The sequence below is a fragment of the Gopherus evgoodei genome, chromosome 22 (assembly GCF_007399415.2).
Source record: "Gopherus evgoodei ecotype Sinaloan lineage chromosome 22, rGopEvg1_v1.p, whole genome shotgun sequence".
Taxonomy (NCBI): domain Eukaryota; kingdom Metazoa; phylum Chordata; order Testudines; family Testudinidae; genus Gopherus; species Gopherus evgoodei.
The window spans coordinates 9818986-9841520 of record NC_044343.1 but is presented as its reverse complement, the minus strand read 5'-3'; the positions used below and the strand labels follow the sequence as shown (position 1 = coordinate 9841520).

At 43.7% G+C, this 22535-nt stretch overlaps 1 protein-coding gene across 2 annotated transcripts; it reads right to left on the bottom strand.

Moving 5' to 3' along the window:
* Positions 1-733: 733 nt before the first annotated feature.
* LOC115638635 (nuclear factor interleukin-3-regulated protein) lies at positions 734-21454 on the bottom strand. 2 transcript variants are annotated; one of them, XM_030540482.1, is made up of 4 exons: positions 21289-21454; positions 4682-4840; positions 4413-4582; positions 734-2704 (listed from the first exon to the last, which is right to left on the bottom strand). In XM_030540482.1, exon 4 carries the CDS (start codon positions 2664-2666, stop codon positions 1761-1763), a length of 906 nt encoding a protein of 301 aa, XP_030396342.1. In that variant the 5' UTR covers positions 2667-2704; positions 4413-4582; positions 4682-4840; positions 21289-21454; the 3' UTR covers positions 734-1760. The 2 variants fall into 2 exon arrangements, with proteins under 2 accessions (XP_030396342.1, XP_030396343.1); XM_030540483.1 differs by lacking the exon at positions 21289-21454 and adding an exon at positions 14816-14940.
* Between the last annotated feature and the right edge of the window lie 1081 nt (positions 21455-22535).

Below are 22535 nucleotides of genomic sequence, written 5' to 3'. Positions count from 1 at the left end.
GTTCTTCTGCTAGAACAGGGGTGAGCAACCTTTCAGAAGTGCTGTGCTCAGTCTCCATTTATTCACTCTAATTTAAGGTTTTGCGTGCCAGTAATACATTTTAACGTTTTTAGAAGGTCTCTTTCTATAAGGCTACAGTATATAACTAAACTATTATTGTATGTAAAATAAATAAGGTTTCAAAATGTTTAAGAAGCTTCATTTACAATTCAATTAAAATGTAGAGCCCTCTGGACTGCTGGCCAGGACCCAGGCAGTCTGAGTGCCTCTGCAAATCAGCTCACATGCCACTGTCAGCACTCATGCCATAGGTTGCCTACCCCTGTGATAGAACATCATCTCCAGCATGGTCAGATGTGGTACAGGCCATATCGCTCCCTGGTGTATCGCTGGCCATGAACACTGATGTGCCTTGGCTCTGCGGGGATTTTGGCTATAGTATCATTTTCAAAATAAGATGGTTTCAAATGAGAAATTTTTTAGTCCATTTAGTCACGTATTGGGAGATATATATTTTTTTAATTATTGCACAATTAAAAAAAAATCTTTTTTCAGAAATTTCTGATTTACAAAAGCGAATTCAATGATGAACAAAACACAAATATTTTTGATAGAATTCTCAATTAAAAATTAAAAAAAAATAATAATTTTTGCCTCCTCCCAAAAATGATGTAAAGAAAAATGAAACATTTTCCACTAGGCCATGCTGGTTAGGAGAAATGGACATATTCAGTCTGAAGAGAACTTGATGATTGACAGGAAATACAGTAGGCTAGATCCTGCTCTTGTTTTACCCCTACGTAAATCCACTGACATGAGTCCACATTTACTTCCAGAGTAACTACGATCAGAAACTGGATAACTGCTCTGCAAATGACAGCAGAAGCGTGTTTTACTGGGGAGATACTGGGGAGATCTGGAATCACTATCAGGAATCATGGAAGATATTCAAGGTAAGACAAAGTCTGAGCCATTACGAAATGGCTTAAAGGATAATTAAATCTGTTCAATACGAATCTAGGTGAGTATTGCTCTAGAGGCCCTTTCTTCTTCTCACCCAACTGGTTTCTGATCTCACTTCCCATCCTCACACACACAAACAGTCCCACTGCTTTCAGGAAAGTAAGGACAATGGGACTACAGCTGGAACGTGGTTGAATATCACGAGTCTTAGATAGTCCGCTACCTCTCTCCAACGCCCCCATTTGTCCTGAGACTGCTCCAGGTATGTTGAGGTGGGCGTCGTTGAAGCTGTCTCTGTCCATTTCCTGTTTCAAACAAGAAACATGAATAGAAGCTTTAACAGCCCCATCCTGTGGGGAAGAAAGTGTCCATGAAGCAAGAGGAGTGAAAATGGCTGCCACACCGAGCGAGTGTAGTTGGGGTGTAGTGCTGCTGGAGTATCATGCGCTGCTCACCATGCCTGTAATCTTGGCCTTTCCCATCCTCAGTCCTCCCATGCCTACCCCAGACCCTGCCTTTTGGCTCCAGGCATGAGCAAAGCAACAAAGTGAAACCATAAGCCCTCTGTTGTACACAGAGTGAGTCTGTGGGTCTCACTGGAACACGGCGTGTGGAGTTGTGGGGAAGTACTACCATGCCAGACACATACCAGCCCCCGTCAGGCCCTGCTCGCACCCATATCTCACATGTTCAATGCAAAAAAAATCACTTTCCCTCTTCAGTGCATAAGATAATTATCCCCCACTTTCTCTCTGCTTCCCAGCCCATAGTGTGTGGGGGGGGTCTCCTCTGCAATTTCAACGGGAGTCAGAGCCGCTCTCCTCCCAGCTGCTGAGGGCTTTAGTCTTAATTCTGAGTTTGTGAGGCAGGGCAGAATAGCTCCGGCCCCTGGAAGGGTCCTCCGCAGGGCACAGCTGGCTGCTGAGGGGGAGAAGGGATATTTTAGGCACTTGCTGCTCATCATCTTCATCTAATGGGCTTTTGGCGCCTTGGTTCCCTGCCTCAGCCATGCTGGGAGAAGTGGCCAAGAAAGGGGCATTGTCCATCGAAGGGAACCGGCAAGTGTATTTCTCCAGAAAGTGGTAATTGAGGTAAGGGGGGCAGAGCGTGGATTTGAAGGCTGATTCGAGTCTATTTGGCTGGTGAGGGTTCAGATCATACTGGGTGCTCAGTAGGGTCTGCTTTGGGTCAGAGCTCTGGAGATTTCTGGGTGGGGTAAGGCCTTTGTAGGCGAACTCCGTGGGCTCCACCATGCGGGGCACAACACCATTTGTCCTTAAGCAGCCCTCCCGGGTCAAGGGCTCCACCTCGAGGAGAGGGACGGCTGCTTTGCGCCCTCTGAGGTAAATCCCCAGGAAGTCCTGGATGGAGCCGGCCTGGTGGGCGTAGATGTCCGGGCTGATGAGACCGAAGTGCAGCTTCAAGGCCAGGAGCTCGGCCCTGAGGAGGGCGTTCTCCTCGTTGAGAGCCGCCAACTGGCTCTCCATGGCAAAGTCATTGAGTCGTCTCTTTTCCCGGGAGCGTTTGGCCGCCTCGTTGTTCTTGCGTCTCTTCTCCCAGTACATAGTGTCCTTCTTCTCGTCTGGCATGAACTCCCGCTTGCGTCGTGAGGGCCCGCTCGCCTTGCCGTGTAGCAGCTTATTCTTTCCGTGATGAAGCCCCAGCTCGCTGAGGGTGCTTAGCGGTGCCATAAAGCTTTCCATGGCGTCAGACACCACCACTGTATGCTGCTGCTGGGAACCTTGCAAGGTGGAATTCAAGTATCTATTACAAAACTGTTAGCACCGACATATTATTTGTGTTCGTTTATGCATGCAATTATTCATTTTTTTTTGTAGTGTAGTAGGGCCTAGGAACCGCCCACAATTACATCTATTCTCCTAGCCACTTTTGGAGCCAGATTTTCAAATGGGTGCCTGCACAACATGGGGTGCACAATCCCCACTTTTGCCTGCCAAATGGGTGAATGTCTGCATGCTTGAGCAAGGGGCGGGAATGCAGGTCAAATCTACACTAAAATGTCAGGTCGAGCCGACTACATCACTCGGGTGTGAAAAATCCACACCACTCAGGGACATCATTAAGCTGACCTAACCCCCAGTGTAGACAGCAGTAGGTCAGCAGAAGAATTCTTCTGTCAACCTAGCGACTGCCTTTTGGGGAGCTGGATTAACTACGCGACAGGAGAACCCGTTCCGTTACTGCAGCAAGTGTCTACGCTGAAACACTGCAGCCGTGTAGCTGCAACAGGCAACAAGTGGCTGCACACATTTTGCTGGTGCGACTTTAATAATGAAAAGACAGGTCTGCTAGTGCTTATCCTCCTCTGATTTCAAAGCGCTTGATGAAGGAGATAAGTAGCATCACGCACCTTTTACATATAGGGGACAAAAGGAAGAGAAGAGATTTGTCAAAAGTCACGCAGCAGGTAAATGGGAGAGACAGGCCTAGAACCTCAGTTACCTGATTTGCAGTTTGGTGTCATAGAATCATAGAAAATTAGGGTTGGAAGAGACCTCAGGAGGTCACCTAGTCTAACCCCCTGCTCAAAGCAGGACCAACACCAACTAATCCTATCCCCTGGGGAAACTCTCCTACTTTAGGAGCCAGTTTTGAAAATTTGGTTCTGAGAGCTTCAGGCATCTACGACTGTATGAACTCATTCATTATTTTACTTATTAATCAATTCTCATTTGTTAAATTATAAAAGGATTCTTAATGTGCTTTATCACACTCAACATTATGGCTTAAATTGCCATGACGGCATCTGCATAGTCTGTGTTTTATAACAGTGTTCTATAGCTCCATCTGTAAGTCAAAACTAATCATAATAATCCTTTAAGTAGCATGCTTTATTGGACTCTTATTAATCAGAGCTGAATCTTGGAATTTTTTCCAGTCACATGCATGTGACTGGGAAAATGTATTTTATAACATTTGGAAACTTCTTCCCTGCCCCTTTGTGAAATTGTAAAGTGCTTATGTGAGTCGGGAAACACAGCTCCATAAGGATTCCTGGTGGAGCTAGGGGGGAGATGTTTTTTTCATTGAAATTTTCAGGGGAAAATTTTGATTTTTCATTGGAAAAATATGTTTTCAGCTGAAAACGGTCCAAAACTTTTGACCAACAGCCTGCGAAAGTCAGTGTTCTGTGGAAAATTGTCAGGTATTGGGCTTTGTGTTTTCAAATGGGAGATTGAAATTTTGGGAGGAAAGCAGACACTTCTTGCAGAAAATGTTTGTTCGAAACCGTGGTTTTGCTTCCGAAAGGAAAAGTTTCAACCGGAAATTTTCAATCAGCCCTAGCTCCCTACATGTGGCCATGGAGGGGGTGGCCAGAGTAGGGGCAACATATAACTATTATTTATTATTATTCTTTTTAAAGAATCCTAAAATGTCCTAAGTGCTTCTCAAAACACATCAAAAATCCCTGCTCCCAGAAACAATACCTCACTCAGGTTGTTCTCTGGAAGTGGTGAGGAGGGGGTTGGCTGCAGTTGTTGTTCCTGTTCATGGACTACAGGAGTGCAGTGGCGGCGTCCTGCATGGGTTTCGGTGGTAGAACCTGTCATAAACTCTCTGGCAGTACATACAGCATCACAGTGGATAATGTTGGCAACTGAAAACGCAAAGCAAAAGAGACTTTGGCTGAGAATATTTGTGGTTTCTGACAACATCACAAGACAGAAACACTCTGTTTCAGAGCTTAATCACTTACCAGGAATGGTGGGGGGTTGTATATGACGTGACTCCTTTGTTAAATGAGTCAAAGATTACCACATGGCTTTTTCACTGTGCAGCCCCATCCCCTGCCTGGGTGAGCGGAGCTTGCTTTCTCCCCATCATTCTCAATCCAGCTGCCTGGCATAAAAGGGTCCTGTGAAAAGAATTTGGATGGTCATAACAAAATCCAGTTGTCCAGTGGAGCCCAGGAGTTCAGAGTGAGTCTGATCCCCAGCAGGGCCAAGGCCAGAAAGAATAACAAACAACCTCTCCTGATCCCTGAAACATGAACCAACCCTGAAACATGTATATTCCAGCAGTGTTGCTTAACCCTTTCAATCCTGAATTGGTTTGCTCTGAGGTGGGAGCTTGCCTGAGGTCCCACCGTGGCACTATTGGAAGTACAGCAGGTGGCATGAGGAGAAGCAAGACTGAGTTGGAGACGGGAGCTGAATATGGATCTGCGGAGTGTGAGAATTGGACTACAGAGAGGGGATCCTGTAGCAGTAGCCTAAGGGTGAGGGCTACATCTGGTATAGTCAGAAGAGGCAGTCATGGGAAGTTCTTATCTGAGGCAAGATCTGGCCCTTTATAGTTAAGGGATGAAGTCTCTGCTGGGCCAGAAATATGAGAGTTTGCATCTTGTATCCACAGAATATAAACCTCAAATCTACCCAGGTGTCATTTGTCTCTGGTGACATCTTCTCAGCAGCACTGACCCCCATCACCCACAGGGCCCTACATAACATGCAGTCAGCATCCACAAAGGCAAGTGGAAACAGCTTAATATCAGTAAGAACAATAAATTAGTTTCGGTCACGCATTTTATGCAACCAGCATTTCCCAAGGTCCACTGGCATCAAATAAGTTGCTCTCCAGCTAGAAGTGCAGAGTGGTTCCAGACTAGATTCTGCCCTCAGAGTAGGAACTACCGTACCAGCTCAGAGCACAGCTCCTTCTAGTCCAGGGTCCAATCTCCGGGAGAGGGCAGGGCCAGAAGCTTCTGAGAAAGGTGACACTTCCATCTCTCATCCTCTCATTTGCACTCATGTTGTTTAAACTCCATCCTCCTGAAACTGATCTTGTCTGGAATGAGACATTTTCTTTGTGCTGCTCATGTCCAGAGTCAGTGTCCCTAATAGCTTCCTCTTCCTAGTGTTGTTATATACAGAACCTATACAAAAGTTACACCCTTACAACCTCTATAATGGATCTAGCTAATGGTGTTTCCATGCATGGAGGAGGAAATTCCTAAACTCTGAGAAGCTCTGACTCCAAATCCAAATTTTACAGTTGATCCCTAGAATCTATAATCCAAAAATATGGGTGTGAATATCCAGGACCTTGTCTGGGGAGGGGGCTGATTTGCATTTACACTCAGACCCCTTCATACCACTCTACAAGTGGGCGTAAATTATATTTGAACTCATTTCTATGCAGCCACTAGATACTGCATGAGAGATTCTCATTTACAACTACGTTCCTTTTGAATGTTTTCAGCAACGTAAACGGGTCTCCGTTCAGGAGTCCAGTATTTTGGTTAAGACCCATCTTCCCTTTTTCCCCTTAACTCTTTCCTCAAGCGGCAGTAGTGCATCTGCATTTCTTTTTAGTGTGAGAAGTGTTTGGTGGTTTGTTTTCTGAAACAAAAATCTACTTTTGATTATGAATAAGCTTATATCAGAGTAGTTTGAAGTGTGTGTGTGTGTGTGTGTGTGTGTGCGTGTGTGTGTGTGCGCGCGCGCACTTAGCTGTAACTGCCACACACAGACATAGATATGCACCCACATATACACATCATCCCTCTCAGAAGTTAAAAGTGATACAAAATACTTGATTTTAAATACACCTCCAAATAAATCATTGTACAAATGGAAAAGCCATCCGTGGGCCATATTATGATTTCAGGAGTGGATAATAGGCCGCTTTCCAATCTCACGGACACGAGTGTCAGTCTGGAGAAACCCCGCTCAAATCATTGGAGTTACTCCAGTTTTACGCTTGTGAAACTGAGAGCAGAACTTGGCCCACTTGGGAAGCAGAGGATTTTAAATCAGCACAGAATTTGGCCCACTGGTATCACTGACACTCCTCCTGACATGCTGGCGTAACTGAGATCAGAATTCACCCAACTGTTACTCCAGAATTACAGTGGTGTCAAGTGAGATTAGAATCTGGCCCAGTGGAGTTACTCTGGATTTCCACTGGTTCAATGAGATCATTTTCTGCCGACAGTAAGCACGGTACATGTTCACAACAGAAAATCTCTGAAGAAGTTCAATTAACTGATGAACACAGACCCCGTGTTATAAGCAGGTTATTAGTCAGTACAGTTTCATTCTACCCTGCAATATATTAACTTTCTTAGTAACAGAAAACGCAATCTGTGGTTTGGTAGTATTTCAGATCACGCGCTAAAACCTTCGACCTATTTAAGATAAAAGGTTACCAAGTTCTAATTACTCATATTCCTGAACATGTTACGTTTGTACTAATGCAGTGATTACCAGATGCTATTGAGGAACAGGCTTTTTTCAAATTAATTGTTCGTGAGAGCAGAGAGCTGGGAGCAAAGCAGAATAGGGCCAGTGGTTTACATTCGGGGGGCTTCAGGAGAACTTTTCCTTTGGTTTCTATTTCCACAAGATTCCCTGTCGCTGAACATCACTTTGAGGTTCCAGTGAACCCAAAAGTCAAAGCAAAATTAACTCAGAAACCACGGTAACCCAGCAAAGCCATGGATTTACTACAGTTCTGTTTAAGAGCACAAAACAATTGCTTGTGCACGCCACAGCACAGTTGCAAATCTGTCAATAGGGCCCGATTTGCCAAAGTGCTCAAGCACTCACAATCAGGGCCAGATTTTCAAAAGAATCCGGCTCCCATTTGCTTCCAAGCTTTTGGGGTAATCTGGCTGAGTGCCACAATGAGAACCGCAGGGAGCTGAGCTCTTTTGAAAATATAGCCCCAGCTGTAAGTACTGAGCCCTTGAAAAACTGGCCCTTTGGGCAGATTCTGACTCGGAAGCATATTTTGAACTCTCTGGGGTATTAAAAATGCTGGATTATAGATATATCTCCTCACCTCCTCTCCCTTTATCCTAACCCTCTTTGTTTTCTTTCTGTATTATGATGAATCTGGTATTTTGGTATATTTGTTGCATTGGGAAAACATAATTTTTAAAAATGATGGATGCAAATTCAATCATTTAGTATCTGGGATTTGAGAAATACAGGTTGTTCACAAGGGATATGATAGACTAAATGATAGAAAGTTAGCCTGGAGAGGGGTATTCACAAACCTTTAAAATAGAGGTGAATTACATACACATCTCTCTCTGCATAATGTGGAAATGTATAGCTCTTCAGCTGTAAATGTATTAGATCACCTAGTCAGCAAGGGATGATTTTACAGTGTTTTCTCCAGACCTTTTCCTCTGCCCAATTTTAAATAGCTCCAGCATTGGGGGGTTCCCATCCTGTGCCCTGGGAGACTATACAACAGTTAATGCTGATTGGAAAATAGGGAGGTTTTCCCCTGTTAATTTTTTTTTTGGGGGGAGGGGGGGGAATGTTTTGGTTGTTGAAATTTTCCACAAAAAATTGTTGACTTTTTGGCAAAATATTGAAAACTAAAATATTTCATCCAAAATCTGAACTATTTTGGCCAAAATCTTTTCGAGGTTTGAGTGCTCATTTTTTTTCAACAAAATGTCAAAATTTTCTACACAAAGCAGACATTTTTGAAAAAAAAATTCCACTTTTCTGTCAAAAAAAAAAACAGTTTCAAAGGAAAATTTTGACCAGCTCTAAACACTCTGCCTTGGTTTTCATACCTTTCAAATCCTTGCAGCTGTCAAGACCCCCAGTAATTATCAGTGATTCAGTCCATAGGTACCATATTTAGGATCCATTTCTGATCCAAGTTACACAGGTATAAATCAAACGTGAAGTCAATGGAGATACTTCAGATTTACCCTGATATAAGCAAGATCAGAACCCATGTCTAATCTGTGGCACATTTTCTTTTGTGAAGAACTGACTTTTAATATTTGAAAAATAAGATTTACAATATACTGAATATGATATTGGTATAACAATTGACTAAAATAAGTTTTCTTTTTGAATAATATAAGTTATATGGGCAGATCCTTTGCTCCCAAGTTCATCAAAGTAAATCTAGAGTAACTCCACTGACTATAGAATTTGGATAAATAATAATCTAATAATTAATTATAAGAATACTTTGAATAACAGATATGAGAAATATATAACAAATATACAGTTATTATCATTTCATTGTTGAGGTTGAGGCATTTCTGGATCCATATGATTGCTTTTGTTTCCTATACTTTGTTTCTTTTGTCTGATAGACTGAAATCTTTTACATCGAAGTGAAAATAATGTATAAATTATGGCCAAATATTTTATAATTTGGTGCCTAAATCTAGTCACCAGCATCCCACTTTAGGCCTCTAAATTAAAGAAGTCTAATTTCCAAAGGTGCTGAGCATCCTCACATCCATTTAATGTCAGTGAGCGTAGTGGGTTCCCAGCATTTCTGAAACACTTTTACTTACATGCCTACATATAGATTTAAAAACCTAACTTTTGACTCCCAAATTTGAAAAATTTCCCCTGTATTTTGTACATATCCACACCCAGGTGTTCTCTATATGTGTACAGTGGACATCAAAATAATATTAGAAGTAACAACTATCTTTAGAGCGGTGGTGCACAAATGTTTCCCGCCATGCCATCCTTCCCATTACCTGAAATCTGTAACTTTTTTTTTTTGCAAGTTAATAGAAGGCATGAATACTTTATTTTCATTCCTAAATTTATAATTTATAAAGGTTATTAGGAGGTAGCAAACACGAAGTATTACAAACTGCAAACACAGAATTTCAGATGAAAAATAAATTAACCACTCACATTAACTATTCCTTCTTGAGTTCCTTCCTCTTCTTCCTATATCCTGCAGTGGGACTGGGATCCCGCGGGTCCCACAGGACCTGCTACCATAATAGCAGGAGCAGGATAAAAATCCAACAAACAATGCAGGAGTGGGTATTGCGTGGGGGAACAGAAGTCTTCCCACGCTGCAAACAAATGAACGCCCCAGTCAGCAGCCACCGCTTTTCAGCCACCCAGCTCTGAAGGCAGCACTGCCACCAGAAGCAGCGCAGACGTAAGGGTGGCAAAGGGGTACTGGTAAGTCTGCTGTGAAAAGTGACATTTGTATATTTGTTTTATAAAAGGGCCAAAGGTTCTTCGCCCCCCCCCCCACAAAAGTCTCTTGTGCCCCCACCCACCCCAGGTTGTGCACCACTGCTTTAGAGAATAAATGTCACTGAAAGACGCAAACTAATGAATCATAATTAATCTGCAAAGTAATTTACAGAAGTATCTGGAAAAAATATCTCTCCTTACTATATGTTCCACTCTAGGCAATGAAGTGGGCTCTAGCCTACGAAAGCTTATGCTCAAATAAATTTGTTAGTCTGTAAGGTGCCACAAGGACTCCTGTTCTTTTTGCGGATACACACTAACATGGCTGCTACTCTGAAACCTGAAAGAAGTATCTGGGTCAGTCTAGTCATTTCATCCTCCCAGATTTTCCCCACCCAGGGGCCATTCCTTGGGTGTGCAAAATTCCCCCCTGAAGTCAATAGAAGGTTTGATAGTGCAGGGAACGCTGGAAGAGCCCAAAAAGGTGAAAAATGCCCACAGCAAACCTCACCTGGTCTGCTGACCTAAATGGAGGATCGATCCAGTTTCTCCTAGGCCTGTTATCAAAGTCACATTTTATCAGCTTAATATGCGGGAGAACCAATCTTGTAAACTTGTATTGATGTGACTAGTCTTAGCTCATGCAAGTAATACCACTGACTTGAATTGGGAATGAAGTCTCACGTGAGTAAGGATGACTCATGTGAGCAAGTGTCCACAGATTCAGACCCCAGATCCTCCAATGCACAGGGTCACGTTCTCTAAAATTTGGGAAACACACACACACACACACACACACACGCAGGTCCTCAGCTTTGCAGAGCGGAAGAACAGAGGGGTGATGATAATCAGAGCCAGCGCTAGGCGTAAGCAAACGAAGCAATTGCTTAGGGCCCCAAGCAACTCAAGGGGACCCCCATTCGCTTTTTATTATAAGAACTTGCCTGTTTTAGTATTGGGGGAGGGGGAGGATGAGGCAAAAATACTCCTGCTTAGGGCCCCAGGTGGGCTAAAGCTGGCACTGAGGATGATGACTGTAATTACCGGGGCAAACTCTCCTTTCATTTACACCCACTGGGCCTGATTCTCTGTTGCTCTGGCAGTGTAAAGGGGCCTGAATGGGCGTGAATGCAACTTAAACCACTTGGAAGTTCCTTTACGCTGTCGTAGCGATGTAGAGGGACTGTAGTATGAATGAGACGGTTTCAGTGAGGCAGCTCAGTTTTAACTTTGATGGGAAGCCAGTCAAAACACAGCAAGCTTAATATTTGTGGACAGTAACACTGTGTTGCTCTTAAGACCCACCACAGTCTTGACTCAGAGAAGGAGTCCAGGACAATTTAAACTCGTGAATAAGGACTATGTGTGCGTGTGCCGGGGACTGCAGGATCTAGTCCTTAATTGAATCATGGCTGTGTCCTGTGACCTACAGAGAAGCAATAAATGAAAGATTAAAACAGGTCCATAGGCTGCATCGCAGAGGGCAGGGCGGTGAACACATTCATTTTTACACATGTATTAAGGTGTACAATTTAGCAGTTCTACACTAAAAATAATTGGTGTGCTATAGGCTCTGTTCACACTGGTGTAAATCAGGAGTGAGGCCATTGAGGTCAGCAGGATTACACTAGGGTGATATTGGTGTGAGAGGAAAATCAGGCCCCTCAGCTAACATTGTTGTCCGATGTCAAGCAAACTCATGCCCATTTTTGGCCTGCCAGTATACAATATGTGCAGAACAACAGAATGCGACCCGCCCGTTCTTCATACCCAGGCAGATGGAAAATTCCATCTGCTTCATACTGAATCTGGTAGAAACTGTTGTCCCAGCAGTTTCTTAAAAAGTGAAGATCAATGCACAAAGATAAGCAAATCATTTTCTGAGGGCTGCTCCAGCTCTTAAAATGACTCCTCAGCATGATGAATATATGAGATGCCATCTATACGCAAAACAATTCTTCTTTATTCAGAGCGATACATGGTTTTATCTTGCAGCCGGGCTCTGATTCAGCAAAGCTCATAAGCATGTGCTGAAGCCCATCTCTATTAACACCCTCATATGTTGTGATAACTCAAGAACTAGTGGCCCTCCAACAATGCGATTTCAGGATGTTGTCACCTAGGCACCTGTACATAGTTCAGCAAAATGAAATTTGAATTTAGCATTAATTTTTTTTCTGTATCAAAAGAATATGTGGGGTGTAAATCTACCCCAAACATGCTCCACTGTTATCCCATATTTTTAGTAGTTCTATGTACACATTTCCTTCTAGTGAGAGTATTTTGTACTGTAATAGTGGTAACTATGTCTCTCTCACTAAGCGAGCTGTTGTTTTTTACATAAATTTAATTTGTGTACACTACTTAATGCATTGCAGTGAAAATGGTTGCTGCATGCAATCACCCTAAGATGGAAGGTACTCCAACAATGTGTGAAAAGTGCATATAGACTCACACTGAATGAGATTCCTGCTAGTTCTTTCAATTTGCTGGTTAAATAATTTTTTTTTTTGCCTAAAACATTATGTTAGCTTCTGAATGTATTTCAAAAACCAAATTCCCCCAATTTTAATGTAAGTTTTTCATGACAGTGGATTTTAAATACAAACTTTTTCTCCTAAAATATTGAAGGATTGGTTTCTCGATGCATTTGGGGTACAAACTTCTCCCATGACACAGCTAATGTAACCTCTTTCTCGACGCTGGATGAAGGTTAAATCAATGCAATATAAGCACATGCTTAAAGTTAAGTGTGGGCTCAAACACCTTGCAGAATTGGAGTCTTAATCCTTATCCAAGCAAGATTGTCATTGACTTCAGGGAGCTGGTAAAGACCACAGGTCTTGGTAATTAGAAGTCAAGAAAAAACAACAAAGAGAACCAATTTGATAAATTGTGATTCGCAGACTTTCTGATCTGTCCTAAGAATGAGTCTCAGTGGCTCATGGGACCCCTTTGTTAAAATCCCACCTTCAAATTGAAAATGGAGGATGGTGATTTCCTTGCTAATGATGGGGTCACCCACTCTTTGGATCGTGCTACGCTATCACTGCCAAGGTGCTCTTACTACTTTAAAATAGAAAATAAAGTGGCATCTTGTTTAAAAGAGCCATTTTTCTGCTTTAGAAATGCACCAAACTCCACCAAATACCAGCTATCAGAAATGAAAACATTCCCCGGCAGCTGATAATCCTAAACCCCTCTATATTCTTTTCACACACTTGTTCCAAATCACCCAGCTAGAGTTGCCAATTCTGGTCAGACATCTTCCTGGAGATTTCATCACTTGACATAATATTTAATTAAAGATGAATCTTTAATTCCTGGAGACTCCAGGACAATCTTTAACCCAGCCTGAATGTCATGCTCTGCCTTCCAGACATGCAGCGCCCAGCTACCTTGCTCCTTGCACAGTCATTCACACCAGTGCAGATAAGGTGTGAAATGTTTCTCAGAAAGGTGAACCAGGCTCTCTGTCTGTTTTTCAGCAACAAAATAGATACCTTTCCAGCAAATACAGCTCTATGGGACTTTGCGGGCCCAGTGGTGGCAGCTTTTTCCTGGGCTCTAATTATGAAAAAAGATTTTTGCTTAGATGGGAACCAGATGAAGAGATCTCCTAGCCTCATGGCTTCTATCTGCAGCACCAATACCCCCAGAACTTATCACAAGGACCGAGGGGATCCCTTTCTTGAGCACCTAGATCACCCATAGATCAGTTGTATCATTATCCTCATTTAGCAGATTGGGAATCTCTGGCACATATGGGTGGAAATGACTTGCCTGATATTAGACAGCCACTGAGTGGCCAAGCTAGGAATAGAATCCAGATCTCCAGATTTACCTACCACTGCTTTGTTTATTGCTTTCTGTCCCTGAAACTCCCCTTCATCTTTTCTTTCACTGAGGTCTTGCCAGAGCCATGTACAGGTCTCTAAAGGCTTTTGCTTCTCTTTTAAAAGGTGCAAACCCATCAGTAGAAGCTTGTTTAAGAGACCTTCTGATCCTCCCTCATACCTTTGTGTGCACAAAGAGCACATCAGGGAAAGCACAATCGCATCTCTCATTAATCGTTAATATCAAGATTTTCTCTCAGAGGTTTCCCTTTCGCTACTTTATCACAGGAAATAAATGAAACGTCTGAAGATTCTGTAAGACAGAGTCACACATCGGCTACTTTCCACCGAGTCCCTAAAACACATGTAGTGGATGACAAAGAGATCTAGATGCAGGGTGAAATTACCTGCATTTTGGTTCTCTGGCCCAAAAGCAGCTGCCGTTCCTTAGCACTACGATTGCACAGAGCACTACGATGATGCAGCACATTTATACTGCATGCCTTTGTGTGTTCGAAATGAAAATGAATATGCAACTCACACAGAGCAGTCTTAGAAATATTCTCTCGTGTCTAAACTTGCTTTTTTACTGTTTCTTTTTAAAACCATTGGAAGAGAGGGTGATATACTGCGTTAGGGTCGGATGCTGATTTTGGTTGCACTGGTGTAAAATCCCAAGTAACTCCATTGGAGTTGCTAGAGGTATTCCAAACTTCTACCAGTGTAACTGAGATCAGAATCCAGCCCTTAATGGCTTACATAGAAATCAGCGACAGAAAATGCCATCTCCTCATCTACTCCATCCTTTGGAGTCTCCACAGTTTTGCACAGCACATTTTACATGACTCAAGCAATGGGGCTTTCTGTTGATATTTAAACTGTTTGACCATGCAAGAAAAGAGAGAGAAAAAAGAGAGAGAGACTCCCTACCATCACTCTTCCACTTCAATACATGAAGCCAAATTCTGCCCTTATTTACATGAACACGGTCCTACTGCATAGATGTGTAGTTTTGGTCTTAGGCAGGGCTGGAAATAGACACACTGCAATCTGTTTACTCACCAGATTCTTGCTTCTTGCAGGCAGCTACTTATTCTGAAAGATCTCCATGGGTAAGGGCTTGCAGGTCCCCCTCCATAGACAGACCAACCAAGGCAGAACGCTCTGCTCTACCTTAGAACACTGGAAAATATGGAATGCTCCACTCAGCCCTGAACTGCAGCCACCTCCATGGTGAAACGTGGCAGGAGTTTAACAGTAGACGTCACTACAATACTACATGAAACCTAGGCCAGGAAGTGGAGCAGAACACTGCAGCGGCCAATGGAAACTGCCAGGGGAATCTGGAGGAGACAGAAAGGGCAAACCACCCAAACTGGATTTTGCTGAGGAGGCTTGTACTCCAGCAAAAAGTGCCACCACAAGAGGTATCGTGAGCACAAAGAGCCATGTCCCTGGATTTACAACTCACCAGAAAGATGTATTAGAGTCTTGGATAGAACTTCCTGCCAACTCTCATGATTTTATCACAAGTCTCATAATATTTGGTGTTTTCCTTAAAGCCTCAGCTGCTAGAGTCATGATTAGTTGGGAATCTCAGCCTTTCATTTTAGAAAAAGTAAGTTTCTAGCCCTTGCGGCTGCAGAAAAAATCTTGAAAATGGGACTCCTAAAGGCTCAAAAAACAGAAGCCAAAAGGCAAAGGAAAAGAACCCCATTATGTTTTTCCTTAAATCTCAAGATTTTCAAGCCTATCTCATGATTTTGATTCAACATTGTTGAAGGTTTGGGGTTGGCAATACTGTATCCTACTTGGAAAATGTCCCTATGAATTAAGGCGAGATTTTTTTCAAAAGTAACTCACGATTTTGGATATCCCAATTATGAGATACCCAACCTGAGACATCTTAACGGGGTCTGCATTTCAAAAAGTGCTTTCTGAAATCCCCTTTAAGACATCTCAGGTTCGGCACACCAAAATGGAGATGTCCAAAATCACTCATCACTTCTGAAAATCTTGGCCTGCAGATTATGAGAAAAACAGTGGCTTTGGGTAAAAAATTAAATGCTGACATTTATGGCTTAATATCATATGTTCTTTATACTATTAATTTATTGTTTATTCATTATTAATTATTATGATTATGATTATTCCTCATATATGGAGATGCCATATGATGCACCTTTGGGTAATCTTACTCATCAGCCCTCTGCTCACCACTAATGTTCCAAACTCCTGAGCAGTTTCTGGCAGCCGCCATTTTATTTTAAAGCAGCCAGAAATGTATTCTTATGCTTCTCTCAGTCTGTGGAATTTCTCCAAAAAGTTTAGCTTGGCCTCAGGCCAAGGATGGGCAAGATCCCATGTGGACTGATAACCACTTTTCTATACCTATAAAGGTCACATCTTTAAAGTCCAGTACCTTGAAGGGTAAGAAACTGAAACTCTACATCACAAGAAAGAGGGATTCCTGATTTCCCAATGGGACGCAAGCGAACGTACAATAAAGCTGTGACATTTTTAAGTATAGAAAAGCTATATTGGGCCATATGGGGGAGGTTTTTATCACTCCCTTAGAAATTTGAACACTTGGCCTCCGAGTTACTATAGGCAGCTGATTATCCTGTTGGAGGGATTAAAAACAGTCCCAATAAAAATGTCAAAATCTCTCCTAAAACAATTAACCAGTGTGGACCATACCGAGTGGTGTGTGCAACGGTTTGGAGTGGGACTGTAAAAAGATTCTATCGGTCCTTGTGTGGGATGACTGCCAGCATTCACTCGCAGCTGCACCCACTCACGAGTAATAATGCAATTGTCCCAAATTCCTGTTGACAAAACCTTCATCCCACACCATCATGTGTTTTCTTGATATAGCAATAGAAAACCTCTGTTTCTGCATGCTTAAAGCTATATACACAACAATGAGCATGTATATTATTTGACCCTGTAGTAAAGGCTGAAAACACTGGGGCTGGGAATCTGTCCTCAGACACCTTCAGTGCCCTCAGATCACTTCAATAGGAGCTACAAACTTGTATCTGAGGTCAGAGTTTGGCTATGTATGTATTGGCTAGAAAGAGATGGAGGAAAAGCACCAAGATAACATCTTGATGGGAGCTTTATAAATACACAAATATGTGTCTCTCTGTCTGTATTTATATGCTGGGCCCATCATCCATGGTATCTGGGCACTTTTTACCAGCTCCTCAAAGTTATTTAGATATTTAATGATTTAATTTTAGGAGCCGGTATTTTCTCTCCCTGTCTTCCTCTCTCTAGTTATCTACAATTCTACATATCCAAATTCTGCCCTCAGATACACGTTTGCAACTCACTTGAAAGCACTGAAAATAGCCAAGAGCAGATTTTCATCCCGTATCATTGCAGTCGTTAGTATAATGTTAAATAACATGAGTGCTCGTGAATGTACATGTTGATTTAAGTATACAGAAATGGAAGTTGTACTCCAAAAACCGGTGTCCTCTTACTAAACCAATCTACTCTGTAAACTCTTTAGTGATAAAGAGTAGCATTTTCAAAACACATAATGGCTTAGGAGCCTAGCTCCCATCTTCAAGAGTGACCTCAGCTTTTAGGAGACTAAAGGTGTGTCTACACTGCGTTTTAAAACCCGCGGCAGCGTGTCACAGCCCATGTCTTACACATTCGGGCTTGCGCTACAGTACTAAAAGCAGCTGTGTGGATGTTTCGTTTTGGTCCGGAGCTCCAGGCCAAGTCTCAAAATCAGTACTACTGTCTTTAGCACCATGGTATGAGCCCTACAAGCTCAAGTCTGTAGACCCGTCTGTAGTCTGAGACTCACTGGCGTGGGTTTTCAAACGCGCTGTAGACATACCGTAAGACTCATTGAAAGTTAATGGGACGTAGGTTCCTAACTGTCATTTGAAAATGGCACTTAGCCTCCAAAGTCACTTCAGCCTAGAGTGTCCAAAATATTTTGGTGCCTAACTCCCGTGGGAGTTTGTGCCTAAACATCTTTGAGGATCTGGGCCTTCGGCACTGTTGTAAATCCCACTAGACAACTATCTTTAACTTGAGGTGCCTAAATCCCTTTGTAAATCAGGCCCAAAGAGCATTGCTGGACTCTCACCATCTCAGAATGATTTAGTAGGTTCAACTTTTAGAGAAAAAAACCTTTCTTTTCACTTGACGGCTGAGTAAATTTGGCCCAGTGTTACTGGCTGTCAGTATACATGAGAGAACATGGTTCTACGGTTGTTTTTTTAACAGAGGAGCTTTTCAGAGAGAAATCACACTTGAAATCTTAAGAATGTTTTGAGAATATGTTTGATATTTATTGACCGTCATTCATTGTGGGCTGACTATAAAAGGGTCCTGTGCATGGGGCTGTATTTGCATGCTGCTTACCTAAATTATGAAAGACATATTGAGGTTTACCAGATATGCAGCATCCAGACCAATTGGTATCTCTGTCACGTATGCCCCAAAAGCATTTCATTACCACACATTTTAAAATCCCATTGTCTAATTGCTGATGCAATGAGGGAAATTTTGCAAATTCAATAGAATTTTGGAAGATAACTTCATTTTCTTTTGCATTTCAACTCCTTCCTTTTTCAGTATTAGTAGTTCCCTTCTCTATGTGGCACGTACACTGACAGTAAAATTATAATATTCTTTTTTAAAATTAGACAAGCAAGATCCACTAGTGGGCATAGCTATAGGAGAGAAATGAAGAGTTAAATTCTGCCTTTGTCTGTGTGACATAAGAGCTCTGTTCTTGAAAGCCTGTCTCTCTCACCAACAGAAGCTGGTCCAATAGAAGATATTATCTCACCTACCTTGTCTCTAAAATATCCTAGAACCATCATGGCTACAACAACACTATCTATGACATGGGATGTGTAAGTTCCCCCACTGATAGTGTCTAATGCAAAGAGAAATAGAGAGTTGATTGGCTAGCACAAAAATTTAGTGAATAAATTATTTGGCAGATCACTGCAATATTCACTGAATAAGGTAATCTGTTAATAATATTCTACCATAGACAGAGTACATAGATAGATTGAAAGATTGCTCTAAGACAGTGAAACCTCTCCTAAGCAACCATTCATGGAACCCACAGAAACTAAACCCCCATTCCTGCTGAATTTTAACTAAAGTTTGCACAACATTTTTTGCTAGAAACCTTGAGGAAACTTGAGACTATTGGAGCAGAACCTTAGTGCATGTTTTAGAGTGCAATGAAAACTATCCCCAGTAGGCAATGCCCTTTGTATTCTGTGATTCTGAAGTCATGACACTGGCAGAAGAATTCATCCCTGGTTGCATATTTGTGCCCCCTCTTCTGGTTGCGGAGGTAACTTTGAAAATGGGAACTGAGTGTAATCAATGTAGCGCTGCCTGCCTGAGTCTGCTGAGTGCCTGAAACAATACATCTGAGAGAGGTGACCTGCCCTGTGCATCTTAGTCAGGGCTTTCCTAGTTGTTACAGAACTCAGCATTTGTTCTGGATTTTGCCAATTAGCGGCAGCAATAAAGAGTCCTAGGCAAAAACCAAGGAGGCAATATATATGCTAGGCCAGGGGACACATAGGATCAGCCTCTCCTTGCATCATGAACTCATGGCAGCTGTCACAGTCAGAATTCAAAAGCAAAACTGGAGTGATGGATGCTTCACCACAAACCTCAAACATTACTACTCGTAAATTTAGCACCTTCCTCGAATAAGATCAAAAAGCAGTTACCTGACACCTGGCTTCTCTGCAAACCCCAGTGTGGGTGGTGTTCAAAACTGTTCTCTCCTTCTTGCAAAACTTGCTTCAGGGCAGTAAAATAATGACCAAAAAATTATTTGAAACAAGATACAAAGGGTTTGTAAAAGAATGAGGCAGCCAGAGGGGTAATTTAGTTGGGGATTGGTCCTGCTCTGAGCAGGGGGTTGGACTAGATGACCTCCTGAGGTCCCTTCCAACCCTGAGATTCTATGTTTCTATGATAATGCTGCTGGGAGAAACATTGCCCAGGCTAAGCAATGGGGGAAGATAAAGCTTGTTTTTAAAATCATGGCCAACAAGCAGTACAAGCATGGGTCAATTGAGCTTTTCATGTCTCTGTCTGTCTAGGTGTTTCTGATGCACCAGTCCGCCCCGTGGGGGATGTAGTATTAGTGTCCTTACCTGATGGAGGAGCCTCAGAGAGGTCAGCTCCAATTCAGGGATTGAAAACAATGGCCAACCTTTCAGAAGAGCTCTTTGCATGGTAGCTGCTACTAGGTAGCAGCTTTGCGTTAGACACACAAGAAAACAAAGGATCTTAGGAAAGGTGGCTAAATAGGAATTTCGAGCCAAAACACAACCAGATCATGCTCCCAGCTACTCCAGCGCAGCCCTACTGACCTCGGGAAATTCCCTGCCGAATTTGGCCCTGTGTACGTTTCCCAGATCATGAAGTGCAGCAAAAGTCATTACCGTCCAGCGGCCTCTGCAATACGTTCTGTTCTCAGTAATATTCACATCAAAATAACTACCGGCACCGCTGGGGTTCACTGGCCGTGGCTGGCTTTCTCGGTAGACAGGCTGACAACTAAGTCAGCCAAGACATGCACAGTCCTCTCTCACTCCGGAAGTCCCTTCTGTTCAGGGGGGACAGCCATTAGCGGGAGATGGCCGGCGTTCAGCTGTGCTGCACTCTGCCTCGTTACCAGTCTGTGTTACAGTAATGAGTGCTCACCCAGAGACAGCAGGAGATGCCCTAGAAATAGGGTGACCAGATGTCCTGATTTTATAGGGACAGTCCCGTTTTGGGGGTCTTTTTCTTATATAGGCTCCTATTACCCCTCAACCTCTCTCCCGATTTTTCACACTCGCTGTCTGGTCACCCTACCTAGAAACCATAATGCTGCAGCATCCAGGTGCTAAACACCTCCCTAGTCTCATGGCATGTCAGGGTGAGCCCTGCTGTTCTGAAAAGAAGCATCTGCCACAGAACCAAGGTGGGGAATGGAGGACAACAGGCAGTAACAACCAGGCAAAGAGCAGTGGCCATCAGCCGCGGCGGCTTTGGGTCCACGGATCCAGTTGAGCTCCCTCGCCCACGGTGAGGACTGGCCGAGAAAACAGGGCAGCAAAACACCAGCTGCTGCAAGACAGAGGGCTTGGGTGTGTGGAGGGAGCCAAGCATGCCGGGGAAGGAGCTCTGCTGGAGAATGGGTCCGAGCACGGGGAGCTCACTTGGGAGGAAGAAAGGTGGTGGGGAGAGGCAGAGAAAGAGAGAGGGAAGAAAGGAGAGGGGAAGAAAGAAGGGGGAGAGAGGGAAAGAGAGACAAGACAGCAGAGAAAGTAAAGGGGGGTTCCCTCTGAGAGTCCCCCATGGACCAGCCAAGCAGGAGAGCTGTCAGATGGCTCGGGCTGAGCGCAGAGAAGTTATAAGGTATTTCCCCCACCATTGCTGCTGCCTGCTTAGATCCCAAACAAGCAAACCCACCATCCCCACCAGTGCAGATCATGAGCTCAGCTCTGCCCATTCATGCCACAGGGGCCCAGACTTACCTGTAAGACATGATAAGTCATCCAGGAACCAGCAGGCATCAATCCCCTCCACTCCAGAGACCCAGTGAGGGTGAGAAGAGGCCGGTGAACTCCAGTGCAGAGCAGCCTCCCATAGCACTTGTTACATCGCTGCTCCGAGCAACATGTTAGTGGGTCAGCAAGGCACTAATTGATAGGTTGTTGTTTTTTTGGTTTTTTTGCATAACCAGGTCTTAGGAAAGCAGGAGTCATGTAGTGATTACGTAAGAGCGAGTGACACGCAGTGGCAGGGCAGGCCGTGTTGCTAGAGGGTCAGGTGGGTTTCTCTGGCTACACAGATGCTTTCTAGATTTCTCAGAGCTTCCTGGTAGTCGCATACACACTGAACGCAACCCTCAGCCAGAGGAACCAGCTCCCCTCAGGGCTTCAACTTCACTGTTACAAAAAACCCTCCCTGCGTTGAGTCATATCGCTACGGTGCATTATAAATACGGGGGAGGGGGACAGTAGTGATGGGGATAGGTAGACAAAGATAAAGTCAGACCACGACATGAAAATGATGAAGATTGCGCTGCCTGCTAAGCCACACTCAGCGTCTTCAAATTGCTTCAGAAACATTAACTAAGCCTCACACAGTCCTTGGGAGCAGGGGCATCATTTCCTGCAAGGCACAGGGAGCAGTTGCCCCCACCCCCTGGATGTTTCATAGGTCTGTACGCTCCCCTTATCTCCCCCATCTCCCACAACTTGGCAGGATATAATATAATCACGTATAATGTTCAACAGGCTGACGCAACCTTACCCTAGGGTGACCAGACAGCAAGTGTGAAAAATTGGGCTGACGTGGGGGTAATAGGGGCCTATATAAGAGAAACCCCCAAATATCAGGACCGTTCCTATAAAATCAGGACATCTGGTCATCCTACCTTACCCTCTCCCCCAGTTTTCTCTGCAATGACACGCCTGCTTGGGTGGGGGGCCCGTTTGTATCCCACTCCCTATTTTACACCTGTGTTTAACCCTTAGTGGGCTGGCATGTGGTGTGGTGTTCGAACCCCTCAGGGCAGCTCAGCTGCCAGGCTCTGTGCTGGGTGGCTAGCTGGCATGGTGCTGAGGTGACTGTGTCTGTTGCTATTGGGTGGCAGGGCCTGGCCAGGCCCAGGCCAGCCCTCCCAGCCTGCCCTACCTCCCCTGCAAGGGGAAATACCACAGGGGGTAACCTTGGGTGGGGCAGGATGGGTACAGGCTGGCTGCTGGGGAACAAGAGG